This window comes from Semicossyphus pulcher, unplaced genomic scaffold (assembly GCF_022749685.1).
Source record: "Semicossyphus pulcher isolate SPU_LCO1_2020_fin unplaced genomic scaffold, fSemPul1.0.p SCAF_20, whole genome shotgun sequence".
Classification (NCBI taxonomy): domain Eukaryota; kingdom Metazoa; phylum Chordata; class Actinopteri; order Labriformes; family Labridae; genus Semicossyphus; species Semicossyphus pulcher.
The window spans coordinates 6,730,180-6,750,024 of NW_027211694.1; the positions used below are offsets into that span (position 1 = coordinate 6,730,180).

The 19,845-nt window shown below is 40.2% G+C and overlaps 3 protein-coding genes across 3 annotated transcripts; 2 read left to right on the top strand and 1 right to left on the bottom strand.

Moving 5' to 3' along the window:
- Positions 1–122: 122 nt before the first annotated feature.
- Positions 123–5,793, bottom strand: atp6v1e1b (ATPase H+ transporting V1 subunit E1b). The gene is made up of 10 exons (XM_069670937.1): positions 5,718–5,793; positions 5,536–5,597; positions 4,723–4,788; positions 3,403–3,512; positions 3,115–3,181; positions 2,932–3,021; positions 2,449–2,517; positions 2,170–2,264; positions 1,994–2,081; positions 123–907 (listed from the first exon to the last, which is right to left on the bottom strand). Exons 2-10 carry the CDS (start codon positions 5,566–5,568, stop codon positions 845–847), a joined length of 681 nt encoding a protein of 226 aa, XP_069527038.1. The 5' UTR covers positions 5,569–5,597; positions 5,718–5,793; the 3' UTR covers positions 123–844.
- Positions 5,794–7,287: 1,494 nt separating this feature from the next.
- Positions 7,288–11,953, top strand: LOC138599732 (bcl-2-like protein 13). The gene is made up of 2 exons (XM_069671487.1): positions 7,288–7,368; positions 10,688–11,953. The coding sequence occupies exon 2, from the start codon at positions 10,859–10,861 to the stop codon at positions 11,585–11,587; it is 729 nt and encodes a 242-aa protein (XP_069527588.1). The 5' UTR covers positions 7,288–7,368; positions 10,688–10,858; the 3' UTR covers positions 11,588–11,953.
- Positions 11,954–15,347: 3,394 nt separating this feature from the next.
- Positions 15,348–19,712, top strand: spic (Spi-C transcription factor (Spi-1/PU.1 related)). Its single transcript, XM_069671569.1, has 6 exons — positions 15,348–15,378; positions 16,186–16,394; positions 18,410–18,497; positions 18,674–18,795; positions 18,973–19,078; positions 19,158–19,712. Exons 1-6 carry the CDS (start codon positions 15,348–15,350, stop codon positions 19,646–19,648), a joined length of 1,047 nt encoding a protein of 348 aa, XP_069527670.1. The 3' UTR covers positions 19,649–19,712.
- Positions 19,713–19,845: the final 133 nt, after the last annotated feature.

Sequence of the window (19,845 nt, forward strand, 5' to 3'; positions counted from 1 at the left end):
CTCAGAGGAACTGGATAATTGGGGCATTTTTGTCTGACAAATACCATGTGATAAACTAATGAATAAAGCATGAATGGCCAGTGTAAACCGGACATGTCTTGGCAAAAGAAAAGGGCGGAAAATGATACTAATGATTTATATTTTATTAGGTTTTACATTTCCACAATATTACATTTTCAGTTTGAAACACAATCAACAAAAGAAAAGAACAGAAAACAAACAACAACCACACATACGTATAATTTAATCTGGAAACCTCATATACATACAGTGCACCCTTTGGAATGATATCGCCCACTTGTTTAATACATGACAGAACGATGTAACATCAATAAATTAACTCTGTGAGGTCACGTTCGGTCTGCAGTTTTCTAGGATGCCGGGTTTTTTTCTCTGTGATTGGTTGGAGCAGACACCCATTAGCAACACAATGCCCCATACAACTTATAATGCGGGGTAGAGGTTATTGAAACTGGGAAAACCGTGACAAAGACGCTGTGCTTGTAATAAAAACTGATCCAATTAGAGGACAACGTGTTAAACATCCAGCCAATCACGTTGCTCCTGAGTAATCGATGTAAACCGAGACCCTCAAAATGGGAAGCAGCAGAGTAAACCATTATAACAACAGTGCAGAACGCATGACGCACATCTGCAGTGTTGAGTTGCAACCTCTTTGATGTCCCTTGATGCACAGAAAAATACAGCAAATACATCACACAACAACAATGCGGCTCTTTCGCATCGGGAATTCATTTCACAGACAGAGGAATGACGCCTTTCATATGACAAAATAAAAAAGAAAAAGGTGGAGTTTTTTTTTTCTCTAATACAGCGGAGATACTCAGTCCATAAACTTGCGGTTCGGGTTGGCACCGAAGAGAGCCACTCGGATTTCAGGCATCATCTGCAAACACAGAAATACGTGGCTTAGAAGTGGGGCTGTATCTAATGATTTATCTGATCAGCTTATAATTTTCTCCATTAATCAATTGGTCTATAAATGTTAAAAAAAATGTGAAACTGTAGCAGTATTTTTGTGGACAAAAGAGAAGCAAAGACGTTAAAAAAATAGGACAATTACTAAAATCAATTATCAAAAAAGTGGCTTATTTTTCTGTCAATTAATTTATAAAACCATCGTTCAGCTGTATTTATTTTTACAATTCTGCGGAAATACAAAGAAAGCCTAGATATAGACACATTTAGAATATGGCCTACGGTCAGAATTTCACTGAAGTTAATTGTAAAGTAATAATGTAAATGAATGCGACACGTTAAATATCAAACATTTAAGAGTTCAGGTAACATGAGAGCAAATGTATCTTTTATTATACATATATGTCATTATACATATTTAAAAAGACCAACAGTTGTTTGTTCTTAAAGCAATTCTTGTATTTGTACGACCTTAATAAATGAGGAAAGACAAAATTTTGTACGAACGGCCTTTTCAATACGTATCTATCATATGCTTCAATATGTTGGACAAAAGCAAGACATATGTATTGGTCAGTTGCATCCCTGGAATACGAAGGAGCACATGAGCTTCAACAATCTTATTACCGTCATGTATAGTTTATTAAATTGAAAGAAGACTGCACTGCTCATTAAACAGGGAATTCTGTTATGGAGAGCATTGACATCAAACAATGACCGTACAACTTTCTGTGCAGAAAAATAACCCCTGTGAATCTTTCAACAAGGAGAAATGTGTACATAGTGTGAATGGTTTTAATTATTTTGTTTCATCTTTACTTGAGTACTTTATTTCATTTGCCTGTTTTGTGAGCTGCTGTAACGAGTACATTTCAATAAAGCTTATCTTATTATATTTTATCTGATCAAAACCTTTTTAAAAAGCATTGAGATAAAAAAGGGAGATTAAAAATAGATAAAGACAATATACAAAAGGCTAAAAAGTACACTATGAGGATTGTTTATGAAACATATTTCAAATAATCTGATAACATGACATGTTTCTGTCTCCTACCTGCTGAGCCATCAGGTCCAGTCTGCTCTCCAGGGTGTTGGCCACCTTGATCTTCCCGTCAGCGTTGTAGATCTCAACACCTCCAGACCTAACGGGAGACAAAACACCAAAACATGAGGACTCAAATTCAAGTCATTGTGGAGTTTGATTCATGTTACAAATGTGAAGCTGCTTACACATCCGCGGGGATGAAGTTGTCCTGGTCGATGCGGACCTCCAGGTTAGTCTTTACAGCTGCTTTATAGATGGGAATATTCCTCTGGATGGATGCCTGAAAGTCAGAAGTAGATTTTAACAAGGGTTCTAGCCCGCAGAATCCACCTTCTTTCTCTTAAAACACTAAATAAGTAGTGGTTCGGATAAGAAAAATAGCTTTGAAGCTTGATTTTTCCTCATTTGTACATCTCTTTGGACCAAAGAACCTGCCATGAGCATGCTCTTGCGAATTTACTCACCTGTACCACTTGCATGTCCTGTTTACGGCAGCGAATGGTCACTTTTTGCTCCAGAAGCTGATAGAATCCCTGTTAGAATAAGAGATATGGAAAGATTATGGTTATCAAACCTATTACAATACAGCCCTTCTCGTACACAACCTGTTTCCAGTTTATTAAATACACTAAGCTAATACTAACACAGTCTAATACAAAATGTAATTAATCTTCATACTGTTGGAATAATGCTTCCCTAAAACAACAAATATTTTACATTATAACCTTCTTGAAGGTAGGATTCATTTCAGTGCTGCTGTATTAGAAGTATGAAATTGTTGTATTAGTACAGGCGAGAGACTTATTGAAGACCTCATTAAGAAAAGCGCCTGGTTTAACAGTGACAAATGGTCTCTTTTTTATTAAAAGCAAATCAGAATACATTAAGACAGCATTATTTTATTCTTGGTTTACCTGATGAATCAGCAACTGAGGTCACAAACTAACCTGTAAGATCAATCCGTCCAGCAGAGCTGGATACCTGGCTGGATCTTTTGAGACGTTAGCGAGCCGCTGGCGGGCCTCGTTCAGCATTTCCTGGGGGCGCAAACACACACAGGCTTTCTGTAACAATCCAGCTTTCATATGAACATCCAGGATAATATGACAAAAGGGTTCATTGCTGCTCACCGAGATCATGTCATCACGAGCCTTCAGCACCTTCAGTCGAGCCTGGTTCATCAGGTTTGACATTTGACTGTTAAGCAGATAAATCACAAACACATTGGTTCAATTACGAGTTTGTTTGTGCGGAAACACTGGAGACTGTTTGGCACCAGGTTACAATAAGAGTCATTGTGAGACGAATCAACTAAATAAAATTAGGGAAACTGTGTCACACACACAGATTTGTTTGTTCTTAAAGGGGCACAATTCAGGAAAGGAAGGACTGTCCTGTGATTTCTCGCCATGACTCACATTTTCTTCTGCTGCTCGATCTGCTTCTCTTTCTTCTCGTAGTACTCCATTATCTTCAGCCTCTGAGTCTGCACCAGACGGCCCTTCTCGATGTTGAACTCTTCCTCAGCCTGCAGGAGGAGACACAGTTCACTCAAGAGACAAATCCTCAGCCCCCAATGTGTCAGAAAGTTTAAAGGTCACTTCAAAGGTTCAATTCAAGATATTAAATACTTTTTTTTTTTATGTGAAAAGAGAAGAGATTTTGTAACAGTGTTATGTGTTGTTCAACGATTACACTGCTTGGTCTTATTGTAGTGATGTGCGTGAAAGTAAACATTTGAAAGGCCTTAAACTTACTACAACACTACACCAATACTGCTACATAGCATATAACTAGGGCTGCAAAAGAGGACTCTTTTTCTATTGATGTGGGAATACAGAAAAATGCTCACACTTCCCAACCACAGGGGTGATGACATAGGCATTTTAATCCAACAGTCATAAGAGATTCAATTTCAAAAGTCCCATATTAAAAAAGAGGGGTTATAATTTGACATTTCATGGAGAGGCTAGTTATTACTTTCTCTCAAATTACTAATCACTTGATAAACTCATCATTTCAGCCTCATAAGTATCGTATACTGATGTAGTGGGACCGCTTGAATCGAGATTCTCATCAAAACCTTCCCTGGTAATCTCCTTTGGCTCAGCTTTTAGCGACTAATAATGAAAAGTTTGTACTACTAATACATTTAACTGATAGTGAACACTCATTGAGATTTTAAATATCTTATTTATGGATCCGTTTAAAGTTAAAAAGAACTTCAATCATTTGGAATGTGTATAAAACTTTTACATTTCATAATCAAATAAATAAAACCTATTCTAGTAGAGAAGGTTGAATAAAAAAATATATAACCTTAAATACCATATGATGTAGTCTACTATGACGCTATAGTCCTCTTTTTGTTTCATCAAAATAAGGCCAATCAGCCATGTTCATATTTTTATTTATTGATGTTTTAGTGCCCCCAAGTGGTTAGCCTCACACAGAAAACTCTCAGAAATCTCATGAACACGTCTCTTTTGTGTGGAATCAGTGTCTGTAATGTATGTAAATTGTGTTTATAATTTGATGTTTATTGTTTTGCACAGGCCTCAGGGATTGTAGTATAAATGAATCCTGTTAAAATAAAGGATTACATAAATACATACATATAAGTCTCTTCATGTCCTAAGGAATGATCCTGATTGAATCTTGAGCAAAGACATGAGATTATTTTTTCACCCATACTTGAAACTCTTTCAAACACTACTGAATTCACAACATGTTTATACCTTTGCATCAATTTCTTCTGCTTTCTCATTGGCCTCCTGTTCAATGAAGGCCATCATGTGCTTGATCTGCAAACAGGAAGAAGAAACATCAAACACAAGTGTAAGATTTAAATTCCCTCATAGCATTTTAAGGGCTTAGTGTGCGCAGAACTTCCTCCTCCTGGAACCTTATTCCTTCTTAAGTGTGAGCTTGTCATCTCTGTCATAACGAAACCCTGAAATGTTTCCTCACCCTGCTGTGAACTCATTCTCTCACCATGGTGAGGAATGTTTATGACTATTTAGCCTAAGAACACGAGCCACAAACTTATAACATACACATCTTTCACTTCTGCAGCTTTAATGAGCCCTTTTTTTGGGAAGTTATTTCCAGTGTTTGCTAAGATGATCCTTTAACTGAAGTGTCCAGACAGTGGCTCACACTAGTTCCTCATCTGGCCCTGGCATGTGTTCATCATGTGATCATTTGGAAATATGACCCTATCCATCACAGCCATAAGTCCCACACAGCACTAGCTCCAAAATGGCTGCTTATATTGCTAAAAGTAGCATTCTTACGTACAAAATCCCCAATCAAAAACGCCCTGAATTAGGTATTTTAGCTTGTGTTTGTGTCACATTTCATGCTAACCTACTGCAGCTCTTTCAATGTCATTCTCCTCGACACACACACACTTCAAGGAGATATTACAGCCACTGGAGGCGTTTCCAAAAAATTTAATAAGACAATCAGCCACGTTAAAAGTCCTTCTACAATTATATATGAAAAACAGATGAATGGTTTCATTTTTGAAGGTTAAAGCGGTTCATTACCTGCTTCTGAACATCGGCATCGCTGAGCGCCATGGTTGCAGCTGTCAAAGATCCGCTCGGGCCTTCGAGGAACAAATAACGAAAAACACAATTATTTAAAATTCAGAAGAAAAAACATACTGTCGTTAACAACATGGAGGTTTGAGTTATGCAATTAGAGCTTAAAGTGGATGATTATTTACCCGAAAATCAAAGACGAAGAGGTATGAATTAATCGCCGCAGTCGTGACTCGTAAAGATGTCTACGGAGGATCAGCTGATTTGCAACGTCACATGATGTTTACTTCCGGTCGAGCAGCCAGTCAGGTGCGAGAATGAGAGACGAGCTTATCCTGCTGTAGAAAAGAGGAAAATAGGGAAATTGTGGTTTATTTAGTGTACTAGTTATTATTTTTATGGCTCGTTAACATGTATACATAATATATGTATGAATACCACTTCCGTATTAATATAAAATTTAGATTAAAAAAACAACTATAACTATAAACCGAACTTCCGTATTTATAATCGTGTTCCTCTTTTTGCGTTTGCAAGTTTTTATGTTTTCTGTCGTTTCCCAGTTGATCATTTTGCAACTATGATCGGAAAAGTGCTATACAATAAAAAAAATAATGTTTGTTTGTTTTTTACTATTCATACATTCACAACTGTTATATATAATTCAGTAAAATATTGGTTTTTATAGAGGAGTATGAAAAAAAAAAAAAAGTTATATTTTATATACTGAACAAACTAGGTTTCATTTAAAGTGTAGTTTTTACAATCAAAACAACAAATAAAATACATTATCAATAAAAACGCTATAACATTTTATTTGGTGTAAAATGTTCCTGTAGGGATGTAGCAATGGTTCATTAGGATTTTCAACAATCAGCTTACAGCAACCATTTTTCTTTATTTATATTTAACAACTTCTCATTTATTAAAATTATATTCTTTGTTTAGCAATAATAGGAGTATAAGTATAACATTGCACACACTATTATCAGTCACCTGAAAATACTTTGAGATTTGATAACTAGCTCCAGAAAATGGCAGAGTGAACCGTAGAATAATTGATCAGAGACTTGGCATGAACTTTTGCATCTTATATGTAATATGTTTTTTTATTTGCTTGCATAGATATAATTAATTTTACTGTTGTATCCGCACACTTTAAATCCAATGGTATCACTCAGCAGATGGCAGCAGGTCAGGTTAAAGGTTTTAAGCTGGCTGGTGGTTGGTGCTGTGTCAGTGTGCCTCATTAAACCCTCCTGGCATAGTTTCCAGTCTGGTAACGTGTCTCTCCAGCAGAGGGAAGTAGAACTTGGAAAGTTCAGCTTTAGAAATAGCTCTTCACCCAATCTGACGTGCGTTTCCACTCGGTGTCACCGACTCACAGCACACCGGGGACTGACTGATAATCTGCTGTTTGGAGGGAGAACATAAAACTCCACAGATTGTTTGCACGATGAAATACAAACTCACTGACCCCTGTTGACCCTGAACACACAGAGTAAAGTCTGATCAAGAAACTAGATAATTTCTTCTTTTTTATTTACATTATTCAAAGCCTTTCTCACTGTGAACAGACAGCAAAGTCACCACTGACTGCTCCCCAGCCAAGTGTTATGTCATGGATTTGGGAAGTGGGGTGGGTGAGAGCGAGGGAGAGAGGGAGAGGGAGGGAGGGAGAGATTTTTTGCACAGCTTGTCCACCTTGTTACTCCTGTGCCAGCTCCAGCATGCTTGTCTGCCTTCCTGTTGTTTCGTGGCTTCGTGTCTGAACGCAAATCTCACTTTGATCTTCTCATCTAGCAGCTCCTTCAGCCCCGCGCCAGGAGGACACAGGTATGCTAGGACGTTTTATTTCTCTTTATTTACGTGGCAGAAGGTTGGAAAGGAAAGGAAGGTAGAATGAAGAATGTAGACTTTTTTAGATCAAGAATGTGATCTAATTTTGTGGCCTCTGTGTGCCATGCTTTGTTAAAAGGGTAATCTGTGAACATGTCAGTGCTACAGGGGTCATTGAGGGTCAGTCTGATGTCGTCAAGGGCAAAATCTCACCTTGCACAAGCACAAGAAACTTCTACAAATGGCTGCTTTTGTCTTATCAACCAATCCCCTCGCACTTTGACATTGAAGTCTGACCTTTTCTAAAAATCTGGCCTCTGATATCAGATTTTTCCTCCTCACACATTAGCACAGAAACAGTGCCCTAAATCTCCCTGATCATTCACCTCAGCAGGAGTCTGTTATGACTGGGATCGGATCAATGGAAATCCAATTACTCAAGTAGGCCAGTAAGTACAGGAGGATCACACACAGTGTGGAAAAGATTGATTTATTTCTTCGAGGGTGCAAACACAGATCAGTGTCTGGGTATGACAGGTTTAAACGTTAATGTGTTCACCGTCAATGTTTCACTGAGTCAGTGTGGGAGAGAGGGCGGCACAGGTCACAGGACGCACAGCAGGGGGCAGACAATATGGCAGCTACTGTCATTAAATTAGTGACGTCTGGGAGGCGGCTGTTTCATTCTGCTCACGCTGGAGGAGCTGGAATGACATGACCTTAAGGATTTTAGAAGTAAAACATGTGAAATGTTTTAATTATTAGGAATAAAAAGCAGAGCTGATTATGTAAAAACAAAATAATGAGGCTGTTTGGCTCTTTAAAGGCAACACTGTGTTCTGCAAATGTTCATTCAAGGCCTCATAAGCCTTTTTATTGATTTTGTCCAGCTGCGGGTTTTATTGCACAAATAGTTGTTGCATAACAGAGAGGTGTGGGGTTTGCTTTCCCTTGTGAGGCAGCACAAAATAAATACTGTTTTAGACATCAAGAATAAACACTAATAATTTTTAACTTCCATTATTCTTAGAGGCCGGGACAAAGGGACATTTTATGGAGCAGAAATATGTCTCTGTTGCAGCTTTGATTCCACCTTTTGACCCTTTGATGGGTCCCAACCCAAACATCTGCAGGTGATGCTGTACTCCAGTGATGGGTGTAAATGTAAACAACACTGCAATGCAAAATCCAAACCTTAGCCAATATGTACAGTACATTTGTATAATTGTAATTCTCAAATGATATTTTCAGTCATTTCATCTTGTATAGGTTAATAATGATAGAGAGCAAGACAGGGAATGTGGTAAAAGAAAGAGAAGATCAGGTACTGGCCAGAAACAGACAGGGGTCACTGCCGGCACCTCAGGCCCCAGACCACCAGAAGGCCTCGGTGTTTTTTAAACTGTTTCACTTAAAAAAAAAAAATCAAACACACATTTAGATGTCCATGTTATTTATTTTTTGCAAAATCCAACTTACAGTAAAACCAAACATTTGACCTAATGCTGCAGCTACAGTAAAAAGCAACATCTCAGATGTTAAAGCTCTGGAAAGGCTGCTAAATGATTTGTCCTCTCCAATTAATTTGATACAGAACATGCATTGCAACAAAAGATGCTGGAGCAAACTGGATTAAATGGGAGATTACTTAAGTACACAAGATGTACTTTGAACCAAACAAAACTCCCAGCATGCATTGTGCTACAGGAATGCATCCATCCACTAGGCTTTACAAGTTACGGTTGGGGTTCAAAACCTTGTTAGGAAACACTTGTCTGAAACCGGAGGAAACACAGACAGGCCCCGTGTCTGACTGTGATACAACATTACAGATAGTGACGAGCGAGTGTCGAGAGTATCTATTCTGGGCCTGGCGTGGGGGTGAATACTTTCTGCAATCAATGCTGAGACATGGCACAAGGGGTGAAGAGGGTCACCTTGAGAGTCACCAATAATATGGAAAGTGGGTTTTGATTCAGATTTCTAACTCTGGTGGTCAAATTATGATTTGTCAGTATTTGCGAGACTGAGTTTAACTGTTGGGATTAGGTGCCTCAGACAATACTAATAATATGTCACTTCCATTTCATGTTCCTGCTCCCACGTCATGTGAAATCACTGGAATAGCTTCCACTCCTGGGTGACAGATGGAGATGTATATGGTGCCTAAACATAGTAAGATATGCAGGTCGAGGCTATAGATAGTCACAGCCGCTGCAATACAGAGCAGCCAGTGAGCAACTTTTTCCAACCACAGCCCCTCTGATGTCACTGAGATCACAGACATGTTGACAAAATAAGCATGTCGCTTATTGTTACTAAGCCACTGTTTGTGTCCAAATTATTCTGATATTCTGAAGTTATTGTTTGCAGAAAATTGTAATAATTCTTGATGTGTTGCCGGATGGTATTTTCTTTTGGTACCACAAAGGAATGCAAAAGTCACAGCCGAGGAAATTGGTTTAAACTGAAGTCCCGCCCCTGACTTGGCAGATAGCCAATCAAAGTTTCTGATTATAGGGTGGCACCTGGGGTGGTCAATCAGTTTTCAAGAGGGGCCCTTGCCACCCCTAGGCCACCCTGCGGACACGCCCCTGAGAAGATTTAAATTTATACTTGTTTTTGTGACTAACTTAAACATTAAAAATCGAATCAAAGTTATTCTGAAAATTTTAATCAGGTTGCATCAGATGATGAAAAAAACTTAAAAGTAAGCGTGTTACAAAATGTTTGATAAATACGATTATTAGCTTTCTTGTCAAGTGTACAATGAGGAATCGATTCCCCTCCCATGTCTGTCTGCTAAATCTAAAGCTGGTTAGCTTAGCTTAGCATAAAGACTGGGGTCACAACTAACCAGTCTATTTATTAGCTTACCAGGCAAGTTAATGAGCTTTACATATGATGGTAGCTGGATTTTGCTACCTTTTTGACAGTGCCATGCTAGCTGTTCCCCATTGTTCTTGCCATTGTGCTAAGCAAAGCTAACCAACCAGCTATAGCTAACACCCATATCATTCTTCTTATCTTTGCAAGCTCAAATATGTGTAAGCATTCGTTTAACATCAATGATTGGTGACTTTGCACCAACTTCAGCTCTTGTTTTAGTTTTTACAAATATACTTTGAATCAGTCCACAGTAGCTATTTAAACTGTGTATGTTTGAAGCAATAGCAGGTTAGACAGTGCAGATATTTCAGATACAGAAACAAAAAGTTTAGACACAACTTTGTCCTCAGTAAAAGATGCAAAAGCGTACTCTACAAATAGCACATAGTTGAGCTCTTTTTGACTGCTTTATACTTCGTCTCTGCAGGTCCCAGCCTTCACTCTGGAGGGTAAGGACCCAGCCGAGTCCAGGAGGGGGGAGGGAGGCGGCAGGGAGGCCAGCTCCCTCAGCCCCAGCCCTGCTGCTCTTCCTCTGACCCATACAGAGAGCCCCGGACCCTGGCAGAGTGAGAGCCTGCTGGCAGAGTCCTGGTCGACGATGGGAGACATGGACCCCGAGGACACTAAGAGCCTGGACAGCAGTGACGGGGCGGTTCAGGCCGGAGAGGAGAACCACTCCTCCAACTCTGACATGGTCCACCTGGAGCGAGAGGAGGCCGAGATGCTCGAGGAGGCCGAGGAGGAGGAGGAGAGGGAAGAGGGGGAAGAAGATGATGAGCTGCAGTCGAGCGTGTTGAGTGTTTTGGGTGGGGAGAGGGAGCTGGTTGAGCTGAGGGAGGAGGAGCAGGAGCTCCAAGCCCCAGAAACTGAAGGGCTCCTGGTGTCAGCAGAGGAGCCTCGACTGGAAAGGGGGCGTGCAGGGTTCATGCAGGTGGTTCCGCCGATGGCCCTGCCTCCTCTGCCTATCGTCAGGCTCCATCCGCCATCCACTACGTCTACACCGATCCCCTCAACCACAGCCTCTGAAGCTGAGGAGCCTTATATTACTGAAGGGCTCCACCCTCCGTTCATCTTTGCACCGATGGAAGTGGAGCCTCCTATAGAGAGCCTTGAGCAACTAAAATTCTCACCGATTCCCCTCTCGGATGTGGAGGAACATTCAGTTGAAACCTCTCAAGAGGGGCCGGAAAAGCCGGAGCCAAAGCCCACCACTCTACCAAAGACTACCAAAAAACGGAGCTCCACTGAGCTGCTGTTTGGAGGCGCTGCTTTAGTAGCTGTTGTAGGAGTAGTAGCATATGGTGCTGTTGCCTACTGCAAAAAGTAGAACGTCTCCCCTCTAACCCCGCATTACACATTCAACACAGGTCTTTTGTAAATCTATTCCAAATGAAATATTCCACTTCAATCTTGAATTCTGGATTTTAATCTCTGACAACCTTTGTATCATAGTTAAAATGAGACACATTCATTAGATTTTTGGGATTTTGTGCTACCTCAGCTCACAGCAGAGCTCATGGCCTTTGTTTGTTCTGTATGCAGTAGATCTCTGAGGAAACTTAGCCATGTAATGTAAATCTGGAATGTTAACTCAATCATGTAAGTTACAATGTTAAAGGATCCTGAAACTTGATGATGTGTGTTTAATGTTTCTTTGTGTGATTGTGTCTCTTGTTACTTCACCAGACAGTACAGAATGAGACAGATAGTTCCTCTTGGTGCAACTCTACGCTTGACGAAAGAACTGCGGCTCGGATGTTCAGCCAACTAGGGCAGCTTTCTGTATCGTGAGGATGACATTAAATAAATTGTCTTGGCTGTCCAAATCGTGGTTTAAAGATTTGAAAGGGAATATTTGTGCGTTTCAGCTCTCGAGATAATGAAAAGCGTTTCATTAACAAAACTGATACACTATTTGACTGTAGCATTGGTTCAATTTCGTTATAAACATGTTTTTTAAGGAGGTTTAATGATAGCTGTGAAGGAGAGTGGCAGCTTGAATAGAATAACGAGAATGAAGTAAACAGTGGTCCAAGAATAGAACCTTGAGGAACTCCCTTTGTTATGGGAACTAAAAAGGACTTTACATCACCTATTTTTAGACACCTTTAGTAACCTATACGAAATCACATACATCTATTGTTATCAAAAGCTACATTAGAAAGTCAGTGTTTAAGCAGTGGTCATCCAATTAAATATCAGGGGACCTGCTGCACCTGAATTCTAATGAACTGCTGTTTTATGGTGTTATGAACATCTGTTCTGTATTTTCTGCTATCTGAAAGGCATTTAAAGTCAAACATATGCACCTGATATGAACCTAAACAGAGACTTAACCCTTCTATCTGGACTGACCTTTGACCCCACTGTGTTAGGAGAGCAAGAGATTCGAATACAAACGCACAGAGTGATCAAACAAACCTGAAAGCAGCAAAGCAGGTTACTTCCTTTTTAGACTTTTTACATAGAAGTTTTGGCCTTTCTAAGTTCTGCTTAAGTTTCACCACGTAATCCCTTTATCAACATTGCTAACTTCCCCTGTGGACATTATATCATGGGACAGGGGACAGGGGTCAAAAATGCCAGGTAACTTCTGCTCTCCTCCTGAGGGAAGGAATTTAGAAGATATGTGCCATGTGTTTGGTTTGCTGCTCCATCCTGCCATCTGCTGGTCAGGCAGCAACATTTCAGTCATTTAGCCATTTAGGACAAAAGGAGCAAGAACACAGTGATTAAATATTCGGCATCTTTTCTGTGTGATGGGATTCTTCAAAACTTTAATTTTCCTTTGGATATGGAAGCAACCTGCTGCAAAATAGATTTTTTTTAAAAGCAATGTTTGCATCCTTTTTCACTGCATACAACGCTTAAATATAAAATGCAGCTAAAACACAATGAAGCAGCCGGCAGCAGCCATGTTTATCTCTTTTCTTCTGATGCTCTATCCCAGCACACGAACATGATCTCATATAAAGATTATAACTCTGCGGTCACACCAGCATGCAGCCTGATATAGACCAATTATGTGCCAGAAGCTTTGACACTTCTTGATTTTCATCGAGTACCAGTAAATAAAGAAGAACAATAGTGTTGACTGTGCTGCGGTCAGCCTGCCGTTCCCACATTGGAGCCGGCAAACACGCAGCTATTGAATCGAGAAGGGGAAGGAAAGTGCTTCTTTGTTTGGAGAGATAAAGCTGCAGCATGTCTGCTCTGCCTGAAAGTATACTGCTACTCTTTCATAGACAAACATGAGTCTCTTTAGCTCCACGGCTTTCTTCCCTCTCCACACACACACACACACACACACACACTCCTAACCACATAATAAACATGGCTTTACTGACACACTCAACATTATAATACTCAGATAATAGCAGTAAAGGTACTGCAGTGAAACAAATGATAATGTGAGGTTGGCAACATAGTGTCAGAACTTGAAAATTGAAAACGTGAAAATTATTCTTTAAAGAGGTTAAATATATATAAAAATATATAATATGGATAATATTATAGATAATTAAAACACAATAGAACACAACAAGAACAACAGAATGTCACAGAACTGAATAGTAGAGAACTCAACCGAATACAATTAAATAGACCCTAAAAGAAAAGAATGGTTTACTTAAAAAAACACAACAGAAAAGTAAGTAAAATAATTTAACTGTGTCGAGTCATGTGAAATGATTCTGTGTTTACAGTGAATGAGAGTAAGCTGTACGTTTTTATAGATGTGAGGGCTTAATGTCTCCAAGTGAACTGTAAAACCTGATGAGTTTAACTCAAACCATTTGAGGAAACCAACTCTTTTATTTATTGTAAAGGTCCATCCATCCATCCATTATCTATACCACTTATCCCGTTCAGGGTCGCGGGGGGGCTGGAGCCTATCCCGGCTGTCATTGGGAAACGGCGGGGTACACCCTGGACTGGTCGCCAGTCAATCACAGGGCCGACACATAGAGACAGACAAACTTTCGCACTCACACCCACACCTATGGGCAATTTAGAGTCACCAATTAACCTTACAAGCATGTCTTTGGACTGTGGGAGGAAGCCGGAGACCCCGGAGGGAACCAACGCATGCACGAGGAGAACATGCAAACTCCACACAGAAAGGCCCACCTTGCCCAAACCAGGGTTTGAACCGGGGACCTTCTAGCTGTGAGCGCTAACCACTGCACCACCGTGCAGCCCCTTATTGTAAAGGTAACTTAAATAAATGAAGTACACAGTACCCATTACATTCAGTGTATTGAACTTAAAATGAGTGAGTATTTTGAACTTATCAATGAAGTAAGATGAACTTAGTGAAGTAGTTTATCTCGACTTTAAACTCTCCTGTGTCGACTCATTCCAATTGAGGAAACTGATTACCTTAAACCTTTCAAGTTGCATTAACACAAAATAAATACTTTAAAATTCAATGTATAAGACGCATTTTTGATGCATTTTTTTCTATCTAAAAAATGCCACAGGGGCGGCTGTGGAAGGTTGGGGGTTCGATCCCTGACTGCTACAGGCTACATGTCGAAGTGTCCTTGGGCGAGACACTGAACCCTGAATTGCTCCCGGCATAGCCATCGGATATGAATGCATAGATCATTAACTTATAGATGTATGTTGTTTTGGGCAAAAGCGTCTGCTAAATGAAATTGTAACATTGTAACCAGTCATGTGACCCAGTGTCTCGAGTCAAACACTCACTTGGACAAATGAGACACACCTCATTACATTGGATTTAATTGCTGCTAATATTTTATATTAATATTATTACTATTATATATAATAGTTTTATTTCAATTTTTTTCAGCAGACATGCACCATCATGATGCAGCTGCCACCCTTACAGCAATCAGTGTTACCGTAGGCTGCCAGCTACCGCTTTGCGTCAAATTTTACATCTGAACCGGGAAAAACTGGATCAGAGCCGCCGGTGGCGGCGGGCCAATAGAGGGCGCTAGGGCGCTAATATTAACAAAATTACTTATTTAAATATGTAATATATATAAATCGCTCTTCGGGTAAATTTAGTTAGTCTCTGTGGTTGAAGTCTGATCAGTCTATGAGTGATGGAAATGACAATGATGGACGCTGACAACCGCAAACAAATCTGTACACTCTCGACTTCAAAATCCGTTCGAGAGAAGAAGTTTTTTTTTTTTTTTTAAAGATTATTTTTTTGGCTTTTTTTGCCTTTATTCATAGGATAGCTGAAGACAGACAGGAAATGTGGGGAGCAGAGAGTAGGGGATGACATGCACCAAATGGATCGGCAGACCGGGAGTCGAACCTGCGATCAGTGCGACGAGGACTGTAGCCTCTATACATGGGGCGCCTGCTCTACCAACCGAGCCAAACCAGCGCCCCGGAGAGAAGAAGTTTAAGTGAAAAATTACGGATTAAAGAAACTGGACCGGATCAGCCAGATCAACCAACAAGCGAGTGAAAAAGGTAAAACCTACACCAGAGGATTTTCTCACAACTGGTACACCAGAAAGGCTTGGCTAGCTGGATGTAGCCGTGTAAATGCACTATTTTGCTTCCAGTGTTTACTTTTTAAAACTGTTGGCCTTGCATGGACTTGTTAAAAACTGAGTATGGCACAGCACAGCCCCACCTAGAATATTTTTTTACCAGCCGCCACTGAGAGCAGCCCTGTTTAAAAATGCTATGACCTCAATTAAGACTAAATAAGTTAATGTAACTTAACTGTAATCAACTGTAATCCCAACTTAAAGTGTTCCAAAAATTACCACAATAATCATTTTTAAGTTACTGCTAATTCATTAGGATGAGTTACGTCAAATTTCCTTGAAGACTGAGGTTAGTTACTTCTTTTATTAACGAAAGAAGTAACTTTAGTTTTACAGTGTAGAATAGGACAGAAGAACTATGACTGGTGATTATATCACTCTACAGTACACAGTCAACTGTTGAAAGCAACTTTCCTGAGACCCCCACAGACCACCCTGCTGAGGGAGCCAACTCTTCGTCCCACACAGCCCAAACAGCAGCACACATCTGTCAGGCCACCGCTGCAGGCCGACAGGCTGCGGTCTGAAATTTACGGTGTTGATTTGTTTCACCAAAAGTTTCACCCGGAATGGAACGAAGGAGAGACGGAGAGGGTGAGAGGACGAGGTTTGTGGTTCTTTGTTTTTTATCAGCGTGCTGCACAGGGAGGAAACACACACACACACACATGCACACATGCATATTTGCATGCATGCACCCACAGACACTCCTTCCTCCCCTATACACGCACATTCACACTAAAACACACACACACACAATGGTGATTTACTGTGACAAGGTGTTTTTCTTTGGGAAAAACACTGTTGGTGAGTAAAAACAAAATCATCATGACACTAATCTGGTCACATGACATCAAATAAAGTCATCAGACTGCTCCTGTGATCTAATAGTGTCACTTTTGTCCTCGCTATAATCTGTGCGTCTCCATTTCTTTGTTTCCATAGTGGTTCCAGCTCAGGGCTCAGGCCTGACTGCCGCCGCACTACAAGCGGGCTGAAAGGGGAACTTCAGGCGCGAGTCGGTTGATATTTAAAACTGCACGCCTGAGATAAATGGACTTCTCAAAAAAAGCTTGTGTTTATTTGAACAGGGAGGGGGGGGGTCGGCGTCAACGCGAGACAAAACAAGCGGCGGCTGAGTTTAACAGTAATGACCACATTATTAACCATTAACCTTTATTGTCACGTTTATCTGAACCAGTGTTTATGGGGTTCTGGTCAATTGCAAATTCAAATTGTCACAGTTATTGTTTTGATTTCGCTTCAGCTTCACACCAGTGGAACTTGTTTTCAGTGCACTCTGTTATAACAGGATTTAATAAATGGACAAAAAAACAGTTAAAACTATGTTTTAAAACTGTAGCAGATCATTGTAATTTTTACAGCAACTTTTAAAGACGGTACAATAAACATCTCTTAAAAACAAAGCAAGCGGAAGTAAGAAAAAGAAAGCAAAAACTTTATTATGTAAAAAAAAAGTTTGCTATGTCTCTTTATTGATGGAGAGGAGGATTTAGTTTGCAGGGTCTCAGATGATTTACAAATGCAAATGTTTTAAACTTTTAAAATTGCATGGAAAATGTAACTTTTTATTTCTTTTTTTGCAAAGTAATGCCAGATTTTCAAAATAAAAGCTTTTTTAAAAAGTGCAATTATTACTTTTTAATTGAAGGTTTAATCCAAAAGGCGACTGGACTTCTGAAATTCTTGAATACGAAAAAGCTTCTTCAGTTCTGAACAGACGGATTAAACAATGAGCTGGACGACTGAGAACCTTCACAGACATTACTTTTTAAACATTCACAGTAAAGATTTTGATATTAAAGAGATGACATGACTTGCTAATTTATAATGTAAACATTTATTCATTGTCTCTACCAGCAACAATGTATAAATGTCCTGAGGTGTATTGGAAGTTAGTGGTTTTCCATTGTTTGCCCAGCCCCGGTCTCACTGGCAGCTTCACTCATTTAATGCAAATATTCACTCATTTACTTTTTTTATTTGCCAGAAAACAAAGGACCACAGTGAAACACTTCCTGCATTTCTATAAGCTCAAATTTCAACTTACAGAAAAATGTATTACTGAACAGCACAGATAATAAGCGCGCATGTTTGATGCGTATCTCGCCCTGTATGCAAATTCTCAGGTCAGCCAGAGAATCGGTGGTATTCCAGGGTCGAGCGCGCAATAAAAGAGTTTTTTTGTTGTCCGCAGATTGTGATCTGCTCCATGAGACGAGAGAGTGATCCTCAGATGTGTATCTGATCCGCGCTTCCAAAAAAGAAGAAGTGAACGGGACATTTAAATTGACCGGCCTCTCTTGCCTGTGAGCAGGTGGGGGGGGGGGGGGGTCTGCAGAATATAAATACCTGTCCTGTGTGAATCCTGCACACCTGCACTAATTTAGACAGACAGTCCTTAGACAGGCCGCAATAGGAGGAACAATCAGAGTTCAAAGATGGTGAGTTGTAAGGATGCTAAGAATTCAGTTTTATAATCTCAGGTGCTTCATTTTATATCTATTAAAAGGAAAAAAGTGCATTATGTTAGAGATTTTTCAAGAGTGAAATTTAGTTGATTTCTTACTGTATCTTTTCGATTCTAGACCTCCTTGGACAGCGACATGAACCAACACTTCCAGGATGCGATTGATGTGATTCAACAGCATTCAAATCACTCATATTACGACTCAGGTACAGACAAAATATCTGCATAATTTGCTGCAAAAATATGTGATTTTAAATGTATATTTTTGTTTTCATTTTTTGTGCTCAAAAATTTGCCTTTTTTTTCTTATTTGAAAGCTGTTCTGATTGATTGTATCTCTCAAATTAACTTTATATTTGATGTTTTCCTTTTATCTCTTCAGAGTACACGTATTATGAGTCTCTGGCCTTGCAGCAGACATCGCTGCAGTGTCAGATCTCCTGCTGCCTCGTCACACACCCGTCTGATGTAGCCGCTCCTGGGTATGACTGGAATGACATGGCTGTAAGTAGTGGAAATAAATACTGATGATAAAGCAATGTGTATTTTAATATCTGTAAAAACAGACACAAATTCATGGAACATCCTGCATTAAAGCAACATAAGTAATTAATCTTATACCCTTATTGTAAAGTATTACAAAGGAAAACTTTTTATTATATTTATATGTTTCTCTCTCAGCAGCAGTCTTGGCCTCAGGTCATGCCTGATGTCTCGTTGGGTCACTCTGTGCAAAATGAAGTACCTCAATTCTACTCAGTTTTACCTCCACCGAGGAGCAGCAAAGGTAAACACATTTAAGTGTTCTTTATTTCACCAGTTCATGTTTTTTCTTTCATCTCTAAAACAAGATTTATCGTCCTCAGGCCGTAAGAAGCTCAGACTCTACGAGTACCTCCACGAGGCTCTGAACGACCCCAACATGGGCGACTCCATCCAGTGGACGGACAGCGGCAGCGGCACCTTCCACTTCATCTCCAAGAACAAGGAGAAGCTGGCCGAGTGCTGGGGCCAACGCAAGGGCAACCGCAAGACCATGACCTATCAGAAGATGGCCCGAGCTCTGAGGAACTACAGCCGCACTGGGGAGATCATGAAGGTGCGACGCAAACTCACGTACCAGTTCAACGCGGACATCCTGCACAGGCTGGGCTCGGGCGCACAGGTGAGCATGCACCTGCCGGGACACCACGCACAGGAGGACGTCAGCAGCTGGCAGCAGACGCCGGCCGAGCAGGGCTACTGCAGCCCTGCACTTGTGGAGCGGCACAGGCACAGCTGTTTCAGACACTACCAGCTGCAGGAAGACTACGACCTGGCCTCCAGCCTCACTTCACACAGCATCACACAACTCTGAAGGATCACAGACGGGAACATCCAGCAGCAAGACTTTTACTGCTCTGAAACCTTCAGGGTTCAGTCCCTGCACGTTAACATGCGTTAGAGTGGGCCTAGTCCCTTTAAATTAGCATTTTATATTCCATTTAGCGGAGTATTAGAGAAAATTAGATTTTTAAAGAAGATTTTGAAAATTAAAAGAAAACAACCTGAAAC

Bases quoted from the DNA above. Each gene is read 5' to 3' on its own strand.
- atp6v1e1b (XM_069670937.1), bottom strand. From the start codon at position 5,568: ATGGCGCTCAGCGATGCCGATGTTCAGAAGCAG. The intron at 4,789-5,535 runs GTAATGAACCGC...TCCTGTTTGCAG, and splicing joins ATGCCGATGTTCAGAAGCAG to ATCAAGCACATGATGGCCTT. The intron at 2,518-2,931 runs GTTAGTTTGTGA...TTATTCTAACAG, and splicing joins TGGACGGATTGATCTTACAG to GGATTCTATCAGCTTCTGGA.
- LOC138599732 (XM_069671487.1), top strand. From the start codon at position 10,859: ATGGGAGACATGGACCCCGAGGACACTAAGAGCCTGGACAGCAGTGAC.
- spic (XM_069671569.1), top strand. From the start codon at position 15,348: ATGATGGACGCTGACAACCGCAAACAAATCT. The intron at 18,498-18,673 runs GTACAGACAAAA...TTATCTCTTCAG, and splicing joins TCACTCATATTACGACTCAG to AGTACACGTATTATGAGTCT. The intron at 19,079-19,157 runs GTAAACACATTT...TATCGTCCTCAG, and splicing joins TCCACCGAGGAGCAGCAAAG to GCCGTAAGAAGCTCAGACTC.